Source organism: Lucilia sericata, unplaced genomic scaffold, assembly GCF_015586225.1.
Source record: "Lucilia sericata isolate MDLA Ls3-8-SP2 unplaced genomic scaffold, ASM1558622v1 Contig000159F_arrow, whole genome shotgun sequence".
NCBI lineage: Eukaryota > Metazoa > Arthropoda > Insecta > Diptera > Calliphoridae > Lucilia > Lucilia sericata.
In genome coordinates this window covers 170,985-188,837 of record NW_023994189.1, presented here as the reverse complement: position 1 = coordinate 188,837, position 17,853 = coordinate 170,985, and the positions used below count along the sequence as shown (strand labels likewise).

The 17,853-nt window shown below is 31.1% G+C and overlaps 3 protein-coding genes across 4 annotated transcripts; 1 reads left to right on the top strand and 2 right to left on the bottom strand.

Moving 5' to 3' along the window:
* Nucleotides 1-3,557: 3,557 nt before the first annotated feature.
* Nucleotides 3,558-10,868, top strand: LOC119601365 (endoplasmic reticulum metallopeptidase 1-like). 2 transcript variants are annotated; one of them, XM_037952280.1, is made up of 12 exons: nt 3,558-3,839; nt 4,879-5,413; nt 6,105-6,279; nt 6,359-6,443; nt 7,070-7,190; nt 7,338-7,492; nt 8,539-8,922; nt 8,985-9,165; nt 9,229-9,413; nt 9,486-9,629; nt 10,036-10,524; nt 10,593-10,868. In XM_037952280.1, the coding sequence occupies exons 2-12, from the start codon at nt 4,936-4,938 to the stop codon at nt 10,758-10,760; spliced, it is 2,565 nt and encodes an 854-aa protein (XP_037808208.1). In that variant the 5' UTR covers nt 3,558-3,839; nt 4,879-4,935; the 3' UTR covers nt 10,761-10,868. The 2 variants fall into 2 exon arrangements, with proteins under 2 accessions (XP_037808208.1, XP_037808207.1); XM_037952279.1 differs by lacking the exon at nt 3,558-3,839 and adding an exon at nt 4,733-4,812.
* Nucleotides 10,869-10,884: 16 nt separating this feature from the next.
* LOC119601366 (trafficking protein particle complex subunit 2-like protein) lies at nt 10,885-12,100 on the bottom strand. The gene is made up of 5 exons (XM_037952281.1): nt 11,958-12,100; nt 11,719-11,891; nt 11,549-11,636; nt 11,034-11,113; nt 10,885-10,964 (listed from the first exon to the last, which is right to left on the bottom strand). Exons 1-5 carry the CDS (start codon nt 11,988-11,990, stop codon nt 10,919-10,921), a joined length of 420 nt encoding a protein of 139 aa, XP_037808209.1. The 5' UTR covers nt 11,991-12,100; the 3' UTR covers nt 10,885-10,918.
* A 1,541-nt stretch (nt 12,101-13,641) lies between these two features.
* Nucleotides 13,642-14,362, bottom strand: LOC119601375 (NADH dehydrogenase [ubiquinone] 1 beta subcomplex subunit 7). The gene is made up of 2 exons (XM_037952295.1): nt 13,803-14,362; nt 13,642-13,740 (listed from the first exon to the last, which is right to left on the bottom strand). The coding sequence occupies exon 1, from the start codon at nt 14,216-14,218 to the stop codon at nt 13,865-13,867; it is 354 nt and encodes a 117-aa protein (XP_037808223.1). The 5' UTR covers nt 14,219-14,362; the 3' UTR covers nt 13,642-13,740; nt 13,803-13,864.
* Between the last annotated feature and the right edge of the window lie 3,491 nt (nt 14,363-17,853).

The following is a 17,853-nucleotide window of genomic DNA, read 5'->3' as shown; positions in this document are numbered from 1 at the left end:
TAGACTAGACTATAGACTAGACTATAGACTAGACTATAGACTAGACTATCGACTAGACTATAGACTAGACTATAGACTAGACTATAGACTAGACTATAGACTAGACTATCGACTAGACTATAGACTAGACTATCGACTAGACTATAGACTAGACTATAGACTAGACTATAGACTAGACTATAGACTAGACTATAGACTAGACTATAGACTAGACTATAGACTAGACTATAGACTAGACTATAGACTAGACTATAGACTAGACTATAGACTAGACTATAGACTAGACTAGACTAGACTGTAGACTAGACTATAGACTAGACTATAGACTAGACTATAGACTAGACTATAGACTAGACTATAGACTAGACTATAGACTAGACTATAGACTAGACTATAGACTAGACTATAGACTAGACTATAGACTAGACTATAGACTAGACTATAGACTAGACTATAGACTAGACAATACACTAGACTATAGACTAGACAATACACTAGACTATAGACTAGACTATAGATTAGACTAGACTATAGACTAGACTATAGACTAGACTATTGACTAGACTATAGACTAGACTATAGACTAGACTACAGAATACACTATAGACTAGACTATAGACTACACTATAGACTAGACTATAGACTAGACTATAGACTACACTATAGACTAGACTATAGACTAGACTATAGACTAGACTATAGACTAGACTATAGACTAGACTATAGACTAGACTATAGACTAGACTATAGACTAGACTATAGACTAGACTATAGACTAGACTATAGACTAGGCTATAGACTAGACTATAGACTAGGCTATAGACTAGACTATAGACTAGACTATAGACTAGACTATAGACTAGACTATAGACTAGACTATAGACTAGACTATAGACTAGACTATAGACTAGACTATAGACTAGACTATACTAGACTATGGACTAGACTATAGACTAGACTATAGACTAGACTATAGACTAGACTATAGACTAGACTATGGACTAGACTATAGACTAGACTATAGACTAGACTATAGACTAGACTATAGACTAGACTATAGACTAGACTATAGACTAGACTATAGACTAGACTATAGACTAGACTATAGACTAGACTATAGACTAGACTATAGACTAGACTATAGACTAGACTATAGACTAGACTATAGACTAGACTATAGACTAGACTATAGACTAGACTATAGACTAGACTATAGACTAGACAATACACTAGACTATAGACTAGACAATACACTAGACTATAGACTAGACTATAGATTAGACTAGACTATAGACTAGACTATAGACTAGACTATTGACTAGACTATAGACTAGACTACAGAATACACTATAGACTAGACTATAGACTACACTATAGACTAGACTATAGACTACACTATAGACTAGACTATAGACTACACTATAGACTAGACTATTTTTGTTCCACTTTCAACGTTACAAATTAGTACTTCCCTTTCTTAATTGTGGGTAAGAAAACCAAAAAAAAAAACACCATTCAAATACGTCAATTAATTTCCCTAAATCCTATAGAACATTCAATTAAAATAACCATAACATTTAACAAATAATATTCCATATTCCATTTAAAAACAAAGTGTCGTGTGTCACTCTCGGTATACTAATCACCTAATAAGTAATAAAATTTCCTTTGAGACTTCTAGAGCAGTTATTTTAAAATGACATTTAATATCTAAAATATCACACCTTAACACTAACACAAATATTTATGTAAGTCGTTGTGGAAAAAAAAAAGTAAAAATCTCAACTTCAACTCACTGGGAAGGCAAACACCATAAGCAATAATCGTTCATACTGAGTACCCATGGTGCGAATAGTACAATTGAAAACCCCTCATCATACAAGTGTTTTTTCGTAATAGCAATTTTTATTATTATTTGATTATGATTGTATGTAGTATTTAGTTTGTTTGTATGTAAATCCGTTCTGGTTGACTACGCTACAAAAAACCAGCAACATTTACACATGACACTAGGTACAAGTATTGCAGAGGTTTTAAAGAATTAAAACGTTAAATGTCAGAGAGTTTTTGCTTCCCCCGTGTCCTGTGAAGATTGCGTGAGTTTGAAGTCTTCGATGTACCCAAGCCTTTATACATGGCATTAATGTGCTGTCCATCTCCCTTTTGGAGAATTTCACATTTTCTTTGCCAGCTTGCCATTGTGTGCTCCTTTTCGATTTCCTGAATATGGTTCCTGGGTATTTCATAATTTAATAATTGCAAGTTGCTTGTATACATTTGATTCTTTAGCTAATATATCAATGGGAGCAATTCCCGCAACAACGATTGTCGCCTTTACAGATATTGTTCTATAGCCGCTACAGTCTCTTATACAGCTTCTTCGGAATACTGAGATCATATGTTTTTTCGAACTCTGACGAGGTCCACCAGGGTTGTTCTTCTATCTCTATCTATCTATCTATCTATCTATCTATCTATCTATCTATCTATCTATCTATCTATCTATCTATCTATCTATCTATCTATCTATCTATCTATCTATCTATCTATCTATCTATGTATCTATCTATGTATCTATCTATCTATCTATCTATCTATCTATCTATCTATCTATCTATCTATCTATCTATCTATCTATCTATCTATCTATCTATCTATCTATCTATCTATCTATCTATCTATCTATCTATCTATCTATCTATCTATCTATCTATTTATCTATCTATCTATCTATCTATCTATCTATCTATCTATCTATCTATCTATCTATCTATCTATCTATCTATCTATCTATCTATCTATCTATCTATCTATCTATCTATCTATCTATCTATCTATCTATCTATCTATCTATCTACCTATCTATCTATCTATCTATCTATCTATCTATCTATCTATCTATCTATCTATCTATCTATCTATATATCTATCTATCTATCTATCTATCTATCTATCTATCTATCTATCTATCTATCTATCTATCTATCTATCTATCTATCTATCTATCTATCTATCTATCTATCTATCTATCTATCTATCTATCTATCTATCTATCTATCTATCTATCTATCTATCTATCTATCTATCTATCTATCTATCTATCTATCTATCTATCTATCTATCTATCTATCTATCTATCTATCTATCTATCTATCTATCTATCTATCTATCTATCTATCTATCTATCTATCTATCTATCTATCTATCTATCTATCTATCTATCTATCTATCTATCTATCTATCTATCTATCTATCTATCTATCTATCTATCTATCTATCTATCTATCTATCTATCTATCTATCTATCTATCTATCTATCTATCTATCTATCTATCTATCTATCTATCTATCTATCTATCTATCTATCTATCTATCTATCTATCTATCTATCTCTAAATAAAGATTTCAATCTCTTAAAATCTGCTCCAACATACTACATGTAGAAATATGAATAAAAAGGCAAACATTTTTTTCTGTTTATTTTGAGCAAATGAATTTGTTTCAAAATTTCTATACTATTTGGTTATTTTATAGTTAGTCTCTCACTATCTTCGAGCGGTTTGTTTAGTCTCTATATTTTGTTCACTAGTAAATGCAGAAATACAGGCTGATTACGCATTTGAGATTTCATAAAAACAAAGAGCCGGTTAGACATACATTTTTTGGGGGACCTCTATGATAAGAATTGATGCTGGCAAGAATTAGTTTTAAATTACGACTGTGAAGACTAGACGTAAAATTTAAGAAGGAGAAAAGAAAACGAATGTGCTACAATTTTGATAAATTAAACGCTAAAGGAAATAACAATCAACGTAATCTTTTAGTATAAATAAATCAAGGTATGTTTGCAGTAACAAGACAATGTTTGTGATTTTTTAACTAAATAAGTTATGCAATAAAAAAAACAGTTAATTTACATAATACTAGTTGTATTAGCTAGAAATTATTGTAACATATTAATTTTATAAATAAATATATTAGAAATATGAAAAGTTTCTTGTTCGTATTTACAGCAACAACTAATTTTTGTTTACATACTAAATTAGTTTTGATGCTCAAACATTTGTATTTGATCAATAATGACAAGTGATCTGCCAGAAATTTAAAATTTTTAAAAATATATTTATATAAATTAATTTAAGTTAAATTTGCGTTTCTTTTTTATATGAATATCAATAGTTTTTAATTAAAATCATAATTTCACGCAAATTTCGATGAAAATTTGTAATTGATTTCTTAAATGATGCGTTACTTAAAAAATTAATTGTTTTGGATGATCGAAATGTTAGTGTGCGTGAGATTGCCGATGTCTTGCTAACCAAAATAGTTTTTTATTATGACTCATTTCATCGCTATACTGCTTTCATATGCCAATTATATGGGGGCTAAGTCCCAACGTTCGGGACCCGAACAGCCAAACTACGACCAATATTACATAAATATATTCAATATTCCCTCAAATACAATATAAAACACCGGAATTGAAAAGAAAAACGCTTTAGTTCTCATTGTGTTTTTGGCAAATAAATTGTAAAAAAAAGGCACAGCAATTTGACTAGTTATGTTCAATAAACCGATACCAACCAATATAGGCCATAAAATTATTTTATAAATACAATGTTTGTATGTATGTTTATAACCCTTATGGATAAAACATTGAAAAAAAATCAAATTTTGATAACAATCTAAAGTTACAAAGATTTTTCATAAAAACAATATTTCAAAATTTTGATTTAGTTGGCCGTGGTAAGAGTTACGGCAAAGAACAGATTTTTGTTAAAATAAAAAAAAATGTCTGAAAAAGAGGAAATTGTTAGTGATTTTAAAACTTAAGGATTAAAAAGAAAATTAAATTAAATAAAATTTCTTTTTTTCTAGTTATCAGATAAATTAGAACTTGCTGAAGTTGTGCCAAAGCAAGAAGTAGAAGAAGACATGGCCTCGGCTAAGGACAAAAGCCGTAGAGTAGGCTGGTATTATGCTCCTGCTTTTCTACTCTTTTGGTTTGTTTTATTTTTTGCAGTGGTACTGCCAGTATTCTATAATTTACCCAACGGCTTAACAATAGATCAAGAGCATCAACATCAAGGCAAATTTATAGCAGAAAGAGCTGAACGTATTTTGCTTGATTTTGATATGATTGGACCTAAGGTAACGGGTAGTTTTGCTAATGAAAATCGTACAGTACAGCTGTTGCATGATGAGGTGGAAAAAATACGCCGTGTTATGCATAATGATCTATACGAAATGGAAGTGGATGTTCAGGTGGTATCCGGAGCTTATATGCATTGGTCCATGATAAATATGTATCGGTCTTTGCAAAATTTTGTCGTGAAATTGAGTTGTAAAAATTCTACCTCAAATAATTATTTATTGATCAATAGTCACTTCGATTCGAAACCAGGAAGTCCAGGTAAGTGGAATATTCGTGGAAGTGGAATATCAATACTTTGAAACGATGTAAATTGACATCTACACAGAGGGAAAAATAAATATACACGCCTGGTGCCAAATTGACACCAAAGAGTTTATAATGTTTCAATAACATCCGGAACGTTGTCAACATTGTAAAAATTCGTTGTCGAAATCTAAATTTTAGACAACGGATGTGTATAAAATTTAGATTTCGACAACGAATAATTGCAATGTTGTCAACATTATATAGTGTTGTCGTACGTATGTACAATAAACTTTGACAAGGGTATTGAAAAATTATAAACAGTTTGGTGTCAATTTGGTACCAGGTGTGTATAATTCTTTTTCCCTCTGTGTAGTCAATGTCCAAGTACAAATCGGCTATTCGTTAGTTATGTTAAGTAATTGCTTTCCTTTGATTTAGATTTTACGTACAGAGTCGTTAAAGAATGTATTTGAATTTGATTCAATGTAAATTTACATTGACTCAATGTACAAGTAGTAAAACATATTTAATATCTCCGTACGTAGAATCTTAACAAAAAAGAAACACATTCATAGATTTTATGAAAAAACATGATTTGCAACATAACTACTTTGATTAAAGATGTAAGTTACATTGACACGATGTAAAAGTACATTGTTTTAACGTAATTATACGTAAAGTCTAAAATATTTCATTATTTTAGGTTCTGGTGATGATGGTGCTATGGTTGTGGTAATGTTAGAAATTTTACGTGTTATAGCCACTAATCGGGAAACATTTCAACATCCCATCATATTTCTATTCAATGGTGCAGAAGAAAATCCTTTACAAGCCTCCCATGGTTTTATAACTCAACATAAATGGGCCAAAAACTGCAGGTAAATAGAAACCCCCTTTCCCCTTTACTCCTTTTCTACAAAACACAAGTTTCAACAAAGATTTTCTGCCTTATTTTAGAGCCTTAATCAATTTAGATTCAGCGGGCAGTGGTCATCGAGAAATTCTATTTCAATCCGGACCCAATCATCCCTGGCTAATGAAGGTTAGTTTTTATTTTGAACTTTGTCCATAAAATCTGTTGTAGTTTTATCATGAACGTCAAGATTTTTTTTAAAATATTAATTGGCTCATTTCCTATTGGTCAGATAATCAGATATCTTAACTAGTTTAATTGTGTTTTATATTTCGTTATGTTATTCAAGTGCCCATTTAATTATGTATTAATTGATTTTTAATTATTGTGAGTATAAATTATTACCGTTCTCCACTTATCGTGTGTAGGTTGTTAATAACAACAACAAAACATTGTCATAAAATAATCATATAAAGTTGAAAGTATTTGAAACCGTGTCCAGATATAACCAAAAAGAAAAAAAACACGATAAACGCATAATTGCTGTTGAGTATTTATGAATATTTCAAAAACAATTTATCTATATTTAAGGTTATAAAACGATAAGATTAGAACGATATGCATCTATGTTTATTATCTACAGCTATTTTGGTTTTGACAATTTAACTAAAGCTTATTTTTGTTTTGATTTATAATTACAAATATTTTGTTGTTGTTTTGAAAGAAATCTTTTATTTGGGAAAAACAAACAAGCCCATTTTTCTAAAAACTAAAAAAAAATCGGTAGTAATTACGTTTCTTTTTTTATTTTATAGTACTACAACAAACATGCTGTTAAACCCTATGCCACCTCGGTGGGCGAAGAACTTTTTGAGGCTAAAGTTATACCCTCCGATACTGATTTTAGAATATTCCGAGATTATGGTCATGTACCTGGTAAGTAGTTAACTGATGATCAAAATTTTCCTATAACCTTTCGAAACACATATTTGAAACAGAAGTTAAATATAATTAGAAAACTTTCAGACGCAATTACTAGATTGAACATAGAATTTTAAATTTTTTAATTTTTTATTCTACAAGGTTTGGATTTTGCTCATTTCTATAATGGTTATGTGTATCATACGAAATTTGATAAATATGATGTTATACCTCGAGGAACCTTACAAAATACTGGCAATAATATTTTAAGTTTGGCCAAAGCTTTGGCAAATGCTCCCGAAATGGAAGATACTAAGGTAATTTTATAATTTCTGTACCAAGGCATGGAAAATTTATGACTATTCTAAGGAATAGTCTATTGACAAGTCTGTGGACTATTCTATTGGATAATCTATGGAGTATTATATTGACTTGTCTATGGTTAGTCTATAGAATAATCTAAGGGCACGTCTGTTGGCTAGTCTATTGACTAGTCTATGGACAAGTCTATTGACTGGTCTATGGACTAGACTATAAACTAGTCTATGGACTAGTCTATTGACTGGACTATGGACTGGTCTATGGACTAGTCTATTGACTAGACTATAAACTAGTCTATGGACTAGTCTACTGACTAGTCTGTATTATAGTCTATTGATTAGTCTTCAGACTAGTCTATTAATTAGTCTACTGGTTAGTATATTAATTAGTCTATTTATTAGTCTATTAATTAGTCTATTGATTAGGTCTATTGCTTAGGTCTATTGACTGGTCTTTTAACTAGTCTGTGGTCCAGTCTATTGACTAGTCTATTGGCTAGGCTATGGATTATTTATGGACTAGTCTATTGACTAGTCTACACACTAGTCTATTGACTAGTGTATTGGCCAGTCTATGAATTAGCCTATTGACTAGTCTACGGAATAGTGCATGGGCTAGTCTATGGTGTGGTCTGTGGACTAATCTATGGACTAGTCCATGAACTAGTCTATTGACTAGTCTAATATCTACTAGCTTTCTATTGGCTAGCCTATAGACTAGTTTATGGACTAGGCTATTGTTTAGTTTATGGACTAGTCTATTGTTTAGTTTATGGACTAGTCTATTGTCTAGTCTATGGTTTATGGGGTGGTCTATAGACTGGTCTATGGAGTAGTCTATGGACTATTCTATTTGCTAATCTATGGGGTGGTCTATAGACTAGTTTATGGAGTAGTCCTTGGATTAGTGTCTTCACTAGTCCATAGACTGTTCAACTATTCGAAGAACTAGTCAATTAACTAATCTTTGGACTAATTTGTCAACCAGCCTACTGTCTTATTAACGAACTTTTAAATTTCACAATCCCTTTCTAATTTTTCAGCAACATGCCGAAGGACATTCCGTATTCTATGATTTCTTGGGTCTATTCTTTGTCTACTATACCGAGACACAGGGTAAAATTATAAATACTTGTGTTTCTCTAATAGTGTTGATAGCAGTGGGTGTATCCCTATGGTTTATGGCTGCTATTTCTTACATATCCATTGGCAAATTACTAAGAACTTATGCTTTAATACTGGTTTTACATATAGTGGGCCTAGCGTTAGCTCTGGGTTTACCCATTCTAATGGCGGTAATGTTTGATAGTGGAGATCGTTCTATGACTTGGTTTACCAGCAAATGGCTGGTATTTGGTTTATATGTCTGTCCTGCTTTAATAGGTTTGGCTTTGCCAAGTTTATTGTATTTAAGTTTTTCCAGAAATGTAAGTTTTAAGTTTTATACTAGTAATTAAATAGATTTTTATTAATTGATTTCTTGTTTTAGGATAAATTGCGTAAAAATTTCAAAATACAATTAATCCAGCATGCCCATGCCTTGTTAATGTCAGTTATATGTATAGTGGCCACTTTTATGGGTTTGCGCAGCTCTTATATGTTTATGATTCCTTTGTTTTTCTATGGTTTAGCTTTAATTTTGAATCTCATTACAACTTTACATAGACGTGGTAAGTGGGTCTTCGAAATTTAGTTTTCCTAAGTTTTTTTTATTAAATTCTTTATATTTTCAGGCAATTTCTGGTGCATTTTGATAATTTTAAGTCAAATTTTACCTTTCCTTTATGCTGCCTATATTTTCTTGATTTTAAATAGCACTTTAATGCCTATGATGGGTCGTTCGGGTTCCGGTTATAATCCAGATTTATTAATTAGTGCCATCTGTGGTATGGGCACAATATTGTGCATGGGTTTTGTGGTTTGTATTATGATAACCTCTTAATTTTGTTTTAAAATGATAAACAATATAATTCAAATGTTTATTATTTAGATGCCTATGTGGAATATGTTCCGTCGTTCTAAAGTTTTACTTTTATCTGTGTTTTTGATAACATTTATTTTTGCCATGCTCGCTATATCGCCCATTGGTTTCCCCTACAGACCCAAGACAAATGTCGGAAGAGTGAATTTTATGGTAAGTTGTTTATAGTAAGTCAGAACATAGATTAGACCATAGACTAGACAATAGTCAATGGAATTGCTCATTGAGTAGTCCACAGACTATTCAATAGAATTGGCCATTTACTAGTTCATAGACTACTCAATAGACATGTAACTAGTACATATAGACTAGTCTATATCTAGTCCATGGACTTGTCAATAGACTAGGCCACAGACTAACTCATAGACAATTCAACAGACTAACTCTTATACTATTCAATAAACTAAACCGGCATAGACTTGTCTAGATTATTGATTAGTCAGTAGACTATTCTAGTTTATTGATAAGACGCTTCACTATTCCATGAACTAGTCAGTAGAATTGTTCATAGACTAGGTCATAGACTAATCAGTTTAACTAAATAATCTCTCAATTTCAGAACGTACGTCGTGTATTTTACGAATATGATGGCTCTGTAAGTCGCAATGAATCTGGCTACTATTTTGATTTTCAAGACAGGCGCATGCATCATCCCATCGAAGGAAGCATAGATCTTAGTGACATGGAATCTGTAGCAGAAGATTGTGATGACTATATGATGTGTGGTTTTCCACTATTCAATCATCGTATGGTTAAAGCACGCAATACGGGACAATGGTTACCCACTAAAGAGCCAGCAGAATTACCGGCTACACCCACACTGAAATTATTAAACAAAACTTTTAATGCCAACAACAATACCGCGCGATTTGAGTTCGAACTGAGTGGACCACCCCACATGAGCATATTTTTCTTGCCCGTAGAAGGTGTGACAGTTGCAGATTGGTCTTTCCTTAAAGAATTATTAGACGAATATCAACCGCCTTATCATATATATCTAACCTATGGTAAATTACCCACACCATTAAAATTCTATTTTGATTTAAAGGTAAGTAATTAATAACAATAACAAAAATTTTAAAAATAAGCTATAAAATATTTTATTTTTACTTGCAGTTAAACAATAAAACATTAGATAAACCTTTATTCGAATTGGGCATATCCGGCCATTATGTTAGCTTTGAATATCCACGTGGTAAACATGCTCAAGAATTTGTTAAACAATTTCCCGATTATATATTCGTTATGGAATGGCCCAGTTCCTATGAACGTTATGTATATTAGTTTTTATAAGAACAAACAAAAAAAACTTGCCTTTAATTTTATGTTAAATTTAATACTTAAATTTATTTTACGATTTTTTGTTTAAATTTTTTATAAGCAAAAAAAACTTTACGCTAATAAAATGTTTATTTTAAGATGTTTTTTATTAAAAATTTTGTTTAAATACTACCACTCATAAGTTTCTGTATGGAACGATCGAATTTTCTGTAAAAGAATTGTGGAAAAGTTTGGTTTTATTGTGTTTGTATTTAAAAAATACTATAGTAGACTCACTTGGAGTTAAGCGGTTCGCCGGGTAAGTAAAAGGGATTACAAACAGCATCGGTGTAAAGCATATGAAGATTACGAAACATCTGTGTAAATTTTAGTTTAAAAAATTTTAAAAATAATTAGATTGGAACCATGAAATTCATGTTCAATACTGATGAGATTATGAAGAAATGATGCAAATGAGTTTTAAAAAGAAATTGGTTGAAATCTAAAGGGAATTTTAAGTTTAAAATAAGAGGCTAAAATATAATTTCAATGTATTTTGTTGTTTTTCTAATCACTTCTGAGTAAAACCTACAAAACTGACGAGTACTTGAACAGACATGATGTAATTGAACTGTTGTCATATAATTATTACTAAAAAATACCTAGCCATGATAAAAGTAATAATTTGTTGTATAGTTGTTCCAGAACTAGTCAAATTTACAAATTTTATATGGAAAGATGTCCCTAATCATAGTTTCTAACTAAATTTAATGACTAGAACCAAAACACTTCCAATAACTTAATACACTTACCGCTCTAACTTCATTTTCTCTTAAGGCAATATTTCCCGAATCTATAACCAGTATAAACTTGATTTTACTATTTGTCACATAGCCATAACTGAAAATAGACATCAAAAAGTGAATTCCCGGCAGATTAGCAAAACATCTAAGACAACATCAACAACCATTGACCAACTTACATTTTGTGTGTCTCCGTCGAATATAATTGTCCCAAATAAACTTCTTTACTTTCCGGTGTGCCCTTAGCAACCGGTTGACATTTCTCTTCTATAACATCAAGGGCAGCATGTACACGATACTGCAGCTCCAACTCCTTGTCCATGTCCGTGGTGGACAAGTAAAGAGGGGCGTTCTTAAAAAACACAAAATAGCTTATAAAATAAACATAAAGTAAGTTCAAATTATTAAATTAACTTACATCCTTGCCAATTATTGAAATGCAAACAGCCATTGTTAGTTTTTTAATAAAATGTTGTATATTTTTCAATGAAAGTTATATTTTTTATGATTTTATTTATATGCTTCTTCTTATTATTGGTTTGTTTACATTCGCCTACAAAAGTGTTGCCAACACAAAAATACTGTTTAATGTTGTATTATGATATTAACGGTTTTTAGTTTATATTTGTTTCAAATGTTCAGTGGAAATAAACAAAACCCAGATATTGGATGTAATATTGTTTTATCGAGGAAACGGGAAAACGCCTTTTTAATGAATTCGGAATTGACTACAATATCAATTTCTATATAATTAAAAGAGAGAATTTAACATATAAACGCGTAAACTTGTTGTTTAGGTGGTGTCACTGGACTCAGTATTTCAGCCATTTATAACATCAATTTTTAAATTAATTAATAGTACAATTCTTAAGAAAACTTATGTTTCTGAATAATGCTAAAAGTACCTATCAACTTAAAAGTCACCTATTGGTGTCTATTAAGCGATATCCATACGTCACTTCGTCCATATAAAACTGATTGCAATTGAAATTTGTATGAGAACTTTTATTCGGGTATTTCAGATAAAGATAATCTACATTCTTTGTTTAAACCTAGTTTAATATATGTTTTGTGTTTTTCAGTAAACAGTAACGTTACTTATTATCTTAGTTTAACTGAGTGTTATTGGCCAATTAAACTTAAGTTATAAGTGAGAAGACACAATTAACAAAAACAATAAAACAATGATTTCGGAAGAACAAAAACTTAATATTTTAAGTAAATTGCAATATTCTGATTTGTTTTGTTTTATTTATTATTGTTTTAAATGTTTATTTAACAATTTTCCAAAATTTTTCATTTTACAAAAGTATTATTTGCAAAAAACAGCTGTTCATTGTTTATGTTTTTGAGTGAAAAGTTGGCAATACTAACAAAGTTAACTGAACATAAATCCATAACTGAAAAACACAATAATCGATTAAAGTCCGCCTAAATTTGTTCCGAGTTTAATCTAACAGCAAGTTAAGCCTAGTTTAACTGAGTAGTAAGAAACCCGCCCTAAGAACAAAGCCAACTAAAACTAATCAAAATTTATCTAATATTTCACCTAAATCCATACAAATGTCCGCTGAAACATTTGAGTCTACAAATGATAGAAATATTAATAACAAACCTGAATTTTATATATCCAGATGGTAGTCCCATAACTAGCCTAGAAAACTTACTTAAAACAGTAGTTGCAAATGAACGAATGATATTAAAGTTATACGATATGTGGCCTCAGGTAGGTTAGTGTTCTAGTCTGTTAGACCGGGGGTGGTGGGTTCGATTCCCATCTGAGGCATTGGTAAAAGGCGCAAATCAGGCATGATAGAGCCCTTGATGTATTTCTTCAAATTTGATGTATATACATCCTCTTTTCAAACTAACTAATCAGCACTGTTTCATACTTCTTCAGCCGGACACTACAGTTTTGCAAAAATGTTAAAGAAAATTCCATTACAATTTAGTATATTTTGTTCAAAGTTTTTGGTTTTTTAAATGTAGTTAGTTTCTCCATGTTTTCAATTATTATTAATTTGATCTCTAATAAAAAGATTCACTGCATATTATTATAATTTAGCATTGCTATAAAGTTGTTTAAAATATTTGAAACACAGTTTTAGGACTTATTATTAGAAATTTATTGTTAAACAATTGAAAATTTTTTAACACTTCCTTTGTTGGCTTCGTAATTATCGTATTCCCACCAAGAAAACCTAGAAAGCAAAAAACAATAATAAACAATAATTGTCACTAATATACAAAAACAGTTACATACTTTAGAGTACCAGCTTCCAATAGAAAGAAATTAAACTAATTGCAGTAGATGTTGATAACACCTTAGGCAGCAGCATCTAAACGCTTTTGACGTTCCAACAATCTTCTCTCACGTTCGAATTCCTTCATACGCAATACATAGTCCTCATACTCACAGGTCATGTATTCATGTTTCTCGTGATGACATTTATACAACCAGGGGAATACATCAGAACGGCAGGCACGATATTTCAATAACTTATCGGCACAATAGTCACGATCGGCTAATGGCAGTTTGGCAGAAACCATTTCTTCTGTGGTCGCTTTCATGACACGTTCTTTGCGATTGGGTGCACCCAAGAGAGGATCGAATGTGGGTACACAGTCCGGTCCTGGCATGGTGTCAGGATGAGTAGCACGTACATATGCATTACCCATTTTGTTCTGGCTGTCGAAAATTTGCCTTAATTAAGAAATTTTTACAAAAAAATTTAATTTAACGAAGGCAAATTACGTAAATTTGCAGCTAAATGTTTGATGGTACACAAATGTCACAATTTGACAGTTATGGCAAACATATGTTTTTGTTAAATTGTCAAAAATTGTAATAGATTAAAGAGAATGGCGAATATGCAGAGGACATTCACGGTAAGATGATGACAAATCAAATAAAAAAATTATACAAAAAATAAAATGTATGCAAAATGTTCTAATATATGTATTTAGAACTTACCCGTGAACTTACCCGTAATTTAGAACGTACCCGTGAACTTAACAAACTTTCTGGCAAACTTTTTTGTTTTTCACTCATTTTGCAGAGAGAATAAATAAAAATCCTCTCTGAGAAATATGTGCAGACGAAAATTGAGTGTTTTCGGCTTTGCAGACATAATTTTCAGTGCTGCCAAGTTATTGTACATAAATTTAGTACAAAATTCATATATAATTATGTGGTGTACATCAATTTACACTGAATATCCACTCTTCTTCTTTTTTTGAACATGGGAGAGGATTTTCGGCTTTTAACAAACTTTTCATATATTTTCAACAAACTTTATATGTGAAATAAAATTATTTAAAACAAAAACTAATAATTATTAATTATAATCATAAATAAATACATTTATAAGTAAAAACCAAAAAGTAATATTTAATTTTAATTTTGTTATTGTTCAAAATAATAAGAAAAAACAATTTTTTGATCATAAGGGTCCAATTTTTACTTTGTGCCAAAAATCGAAATATGGGGATCTATAGAGGGAGGTTCGGCCAACATTTCCTCATATATAGTTTTCACGTTTACAGATAGCCCTCCGAACAAAATTTTCAAAAAACTGTTTTTGGACAAAATCACTCAATTTGTTTTTGGACCTTAAGGGTCCAATTTTTACTTTGTGCCAAAAATCGAAATATGGGGACCTATAGAGGGAGGTCCGGCCTACATTTCCTCATATTTAGTTTTCATGTTTACAGATAGGCATCGGAACAAAATTTTCAAAAAACTGTTTTTGGACAAAATCACTCAATTTGTTTTTGGACCTTAAGGGTCCAATTTTTACTTTGTGCCAAAAATCGAAATATGGGGACCTATAGAGGGAGGTCCGGCCTACATTTCCTCATATTTAGTTTTCATGTTTACAGATAGGCATCGGAACAAAATTTTCAAAAAACTGTTTTTGGACAAAATCACTCAATTTGTTTTTGGACCATAAGGGTCAAATTTTTACTTTGTGCCAAAAATCAAAATATGGGGATCTATAGAGGGAGGTCCGGCCAACATTTCCTCGTATTTAGTTTTCATGTTTACAGATAGGCCTCCGAACAAAATTTTCAAAAAACTATTTTTGGACAAAATCACTCAATTTGTTTTTGGACCTTAAGGGTCCAATTTTTACTTTGTGCCAAAAATCGAAATATGGGGATCTATAGAGGGAGGTCCGGCCTACATTTCCTCATATTTAGTTTTTATGTTTACAGATAGGCCTCCGAACAAAATTTTCAAAAAACTATTTTTTGACAAAATCACTCAATTTGTTTTTGGACTTTAAGAGTCCAATTTTTACTTTGTGCCAAAAATCGAAATATGGGGATCTATAGAGGGAGGTCCGGCCTACATTTCCTCATATTTAGTTTTCATGTTTACAGATAGGCCTCCGAACAAAATTTTCAAAAAACTATTTTTTGACAAAATCACTCAATTTGTTTTTGGACTTTAAGGGTCCAATTTTTACTTTGTGCCAAAAATCGAAATATGGGGATCTATAGAGGGAGGTCCGGCCTACATTTCCTCATATTTAGTTTTCATGTTTACAGATAGGCATCGGAACAAAATTTTCAAAAAACTGTTTTTGGACAAAATCACTCAATTTGTTTTTGGACCTTAAGGGTCCAATTTTTACTTTGTGCCAAAAATCGAAATATGGGGACCTATAGAGGGAGGTCCGGCCTACATTTCCTCATATTTAGTTTTCATGTTTACAGATAGGCATCGGAACAAAATTTTCAAAAAACTGTTTTTGGACAAAATCACTCAATTTGTTTTTGGACCATAAGGGTCAAATTTTTACTTTGTGCCAAAAATCAAAATATGGGGATCTATAGAGGGAGGTCCGGCCAACATTTCCTCGTATTTAGTTTTCATGTTTACAGATAGGCCTCCGAACAAAATTTTCAAAAAACTATTTTTGGACAAAATCACTCAATTTGTTTTTGGACCTTAAGGGTCCAATTTTTACTTTGTGCCAAAAATCGAAATATGGGGATCTATAGAGGGAGGTCCGGCCTACATTTCCTCATATTTAGTTTTCACGTTTACAGATAGGCATCGGAACAAAATTTTCAAAAAACTGTTTTTGGACAAAATCACTCAATTTGTTTTTGGACCATAAGGGTCAAATTTTTACTTTGTGCCAAAAATCAAAATATGGGGATCTATAGAGGGAGGTCCGGCCTACATTTCCTCATATTTAGTTTTTATGTTTACAGATAGGCCTCCGAACAAAATTTTCAAAAAACTATTTTTTGACAAAATCACTCAATTTGTTTTTGGACTTTAAGGGTCCAATTTTTACTTTGTGCCAAAAATCGAAATATGGGGATCTATAGAGGGAGGTCCGGCCTACATTTCCTCATATTTAGTTTTCATGTTTACAGATAGGCCTCCGAACAAAATTTTCAAAAAACTATTTTTTGACAAAATCACTCAATTTGTTTTTGGACTTTAAGGGTCCAATTTTTACTTTGTGCCAAAAATCGAAATATGGGGATCTATAGAGGGAGGTCCGGCCTACATTTCCTCATATTTAGTTTTCATGTTTACAGATAGGCATCGGAACAAAATTTTCAAAAAACTGTTTTTGGACAAAATCACTCAATTTGTTTTTGGACCTTAAGGGTCCAATTTTTACTTTGTGCCTAAAATCGAAATATGGGGATCTATAGAGGGAGGTCCGGCCTACATTTCCTCATATTTAGTTTTCAAGTTTACAGACAGGCCTACGTAAAAAATTTTCAAAAAACTGGTCGAATTTAAAGGACTTTCAAGTAGATTTAAAAGTAAATTTATTTAATTTTATCCGACTTTCTCGAGTTTTTTTTTCACAAATTATTTATGATAAAAAGTCGACTTTATTTTCCCAATTAAACGCCTGTATTTCTTAATGTTTTCGAATTTTTCTATTTTTTTATATAGAATAGTCGACTTTAACAACTTTTTAGGACATATCCGAATTTTTATATTATTTTAGTCTTCTTCAAGTTTTCTATCTATTAAAGTAAACATTTTTAAAGTTTTGTAAAATTTATTTCGAATTTTGCAGATACTCCATTTTTGAATTAAAAAAAAACTTTTTTAATTTTATTTAAAATTCGTTCTCGTAAAAATTGGGAAAGTTCGAAAAGAACTTAAAGAAATGTTTAATGTAGATTATGGCTGATAAAATTTTCAAGAAATTTGCAAACATTTTAAGTAATTCTTTTACAAAATCATAAGACGACTTTTCGGGTTAAAAATAAAGCCAGTATTCAGAAAGAAGAATGTAAAACAATATTTAAAATTTTATATGAAAAACACT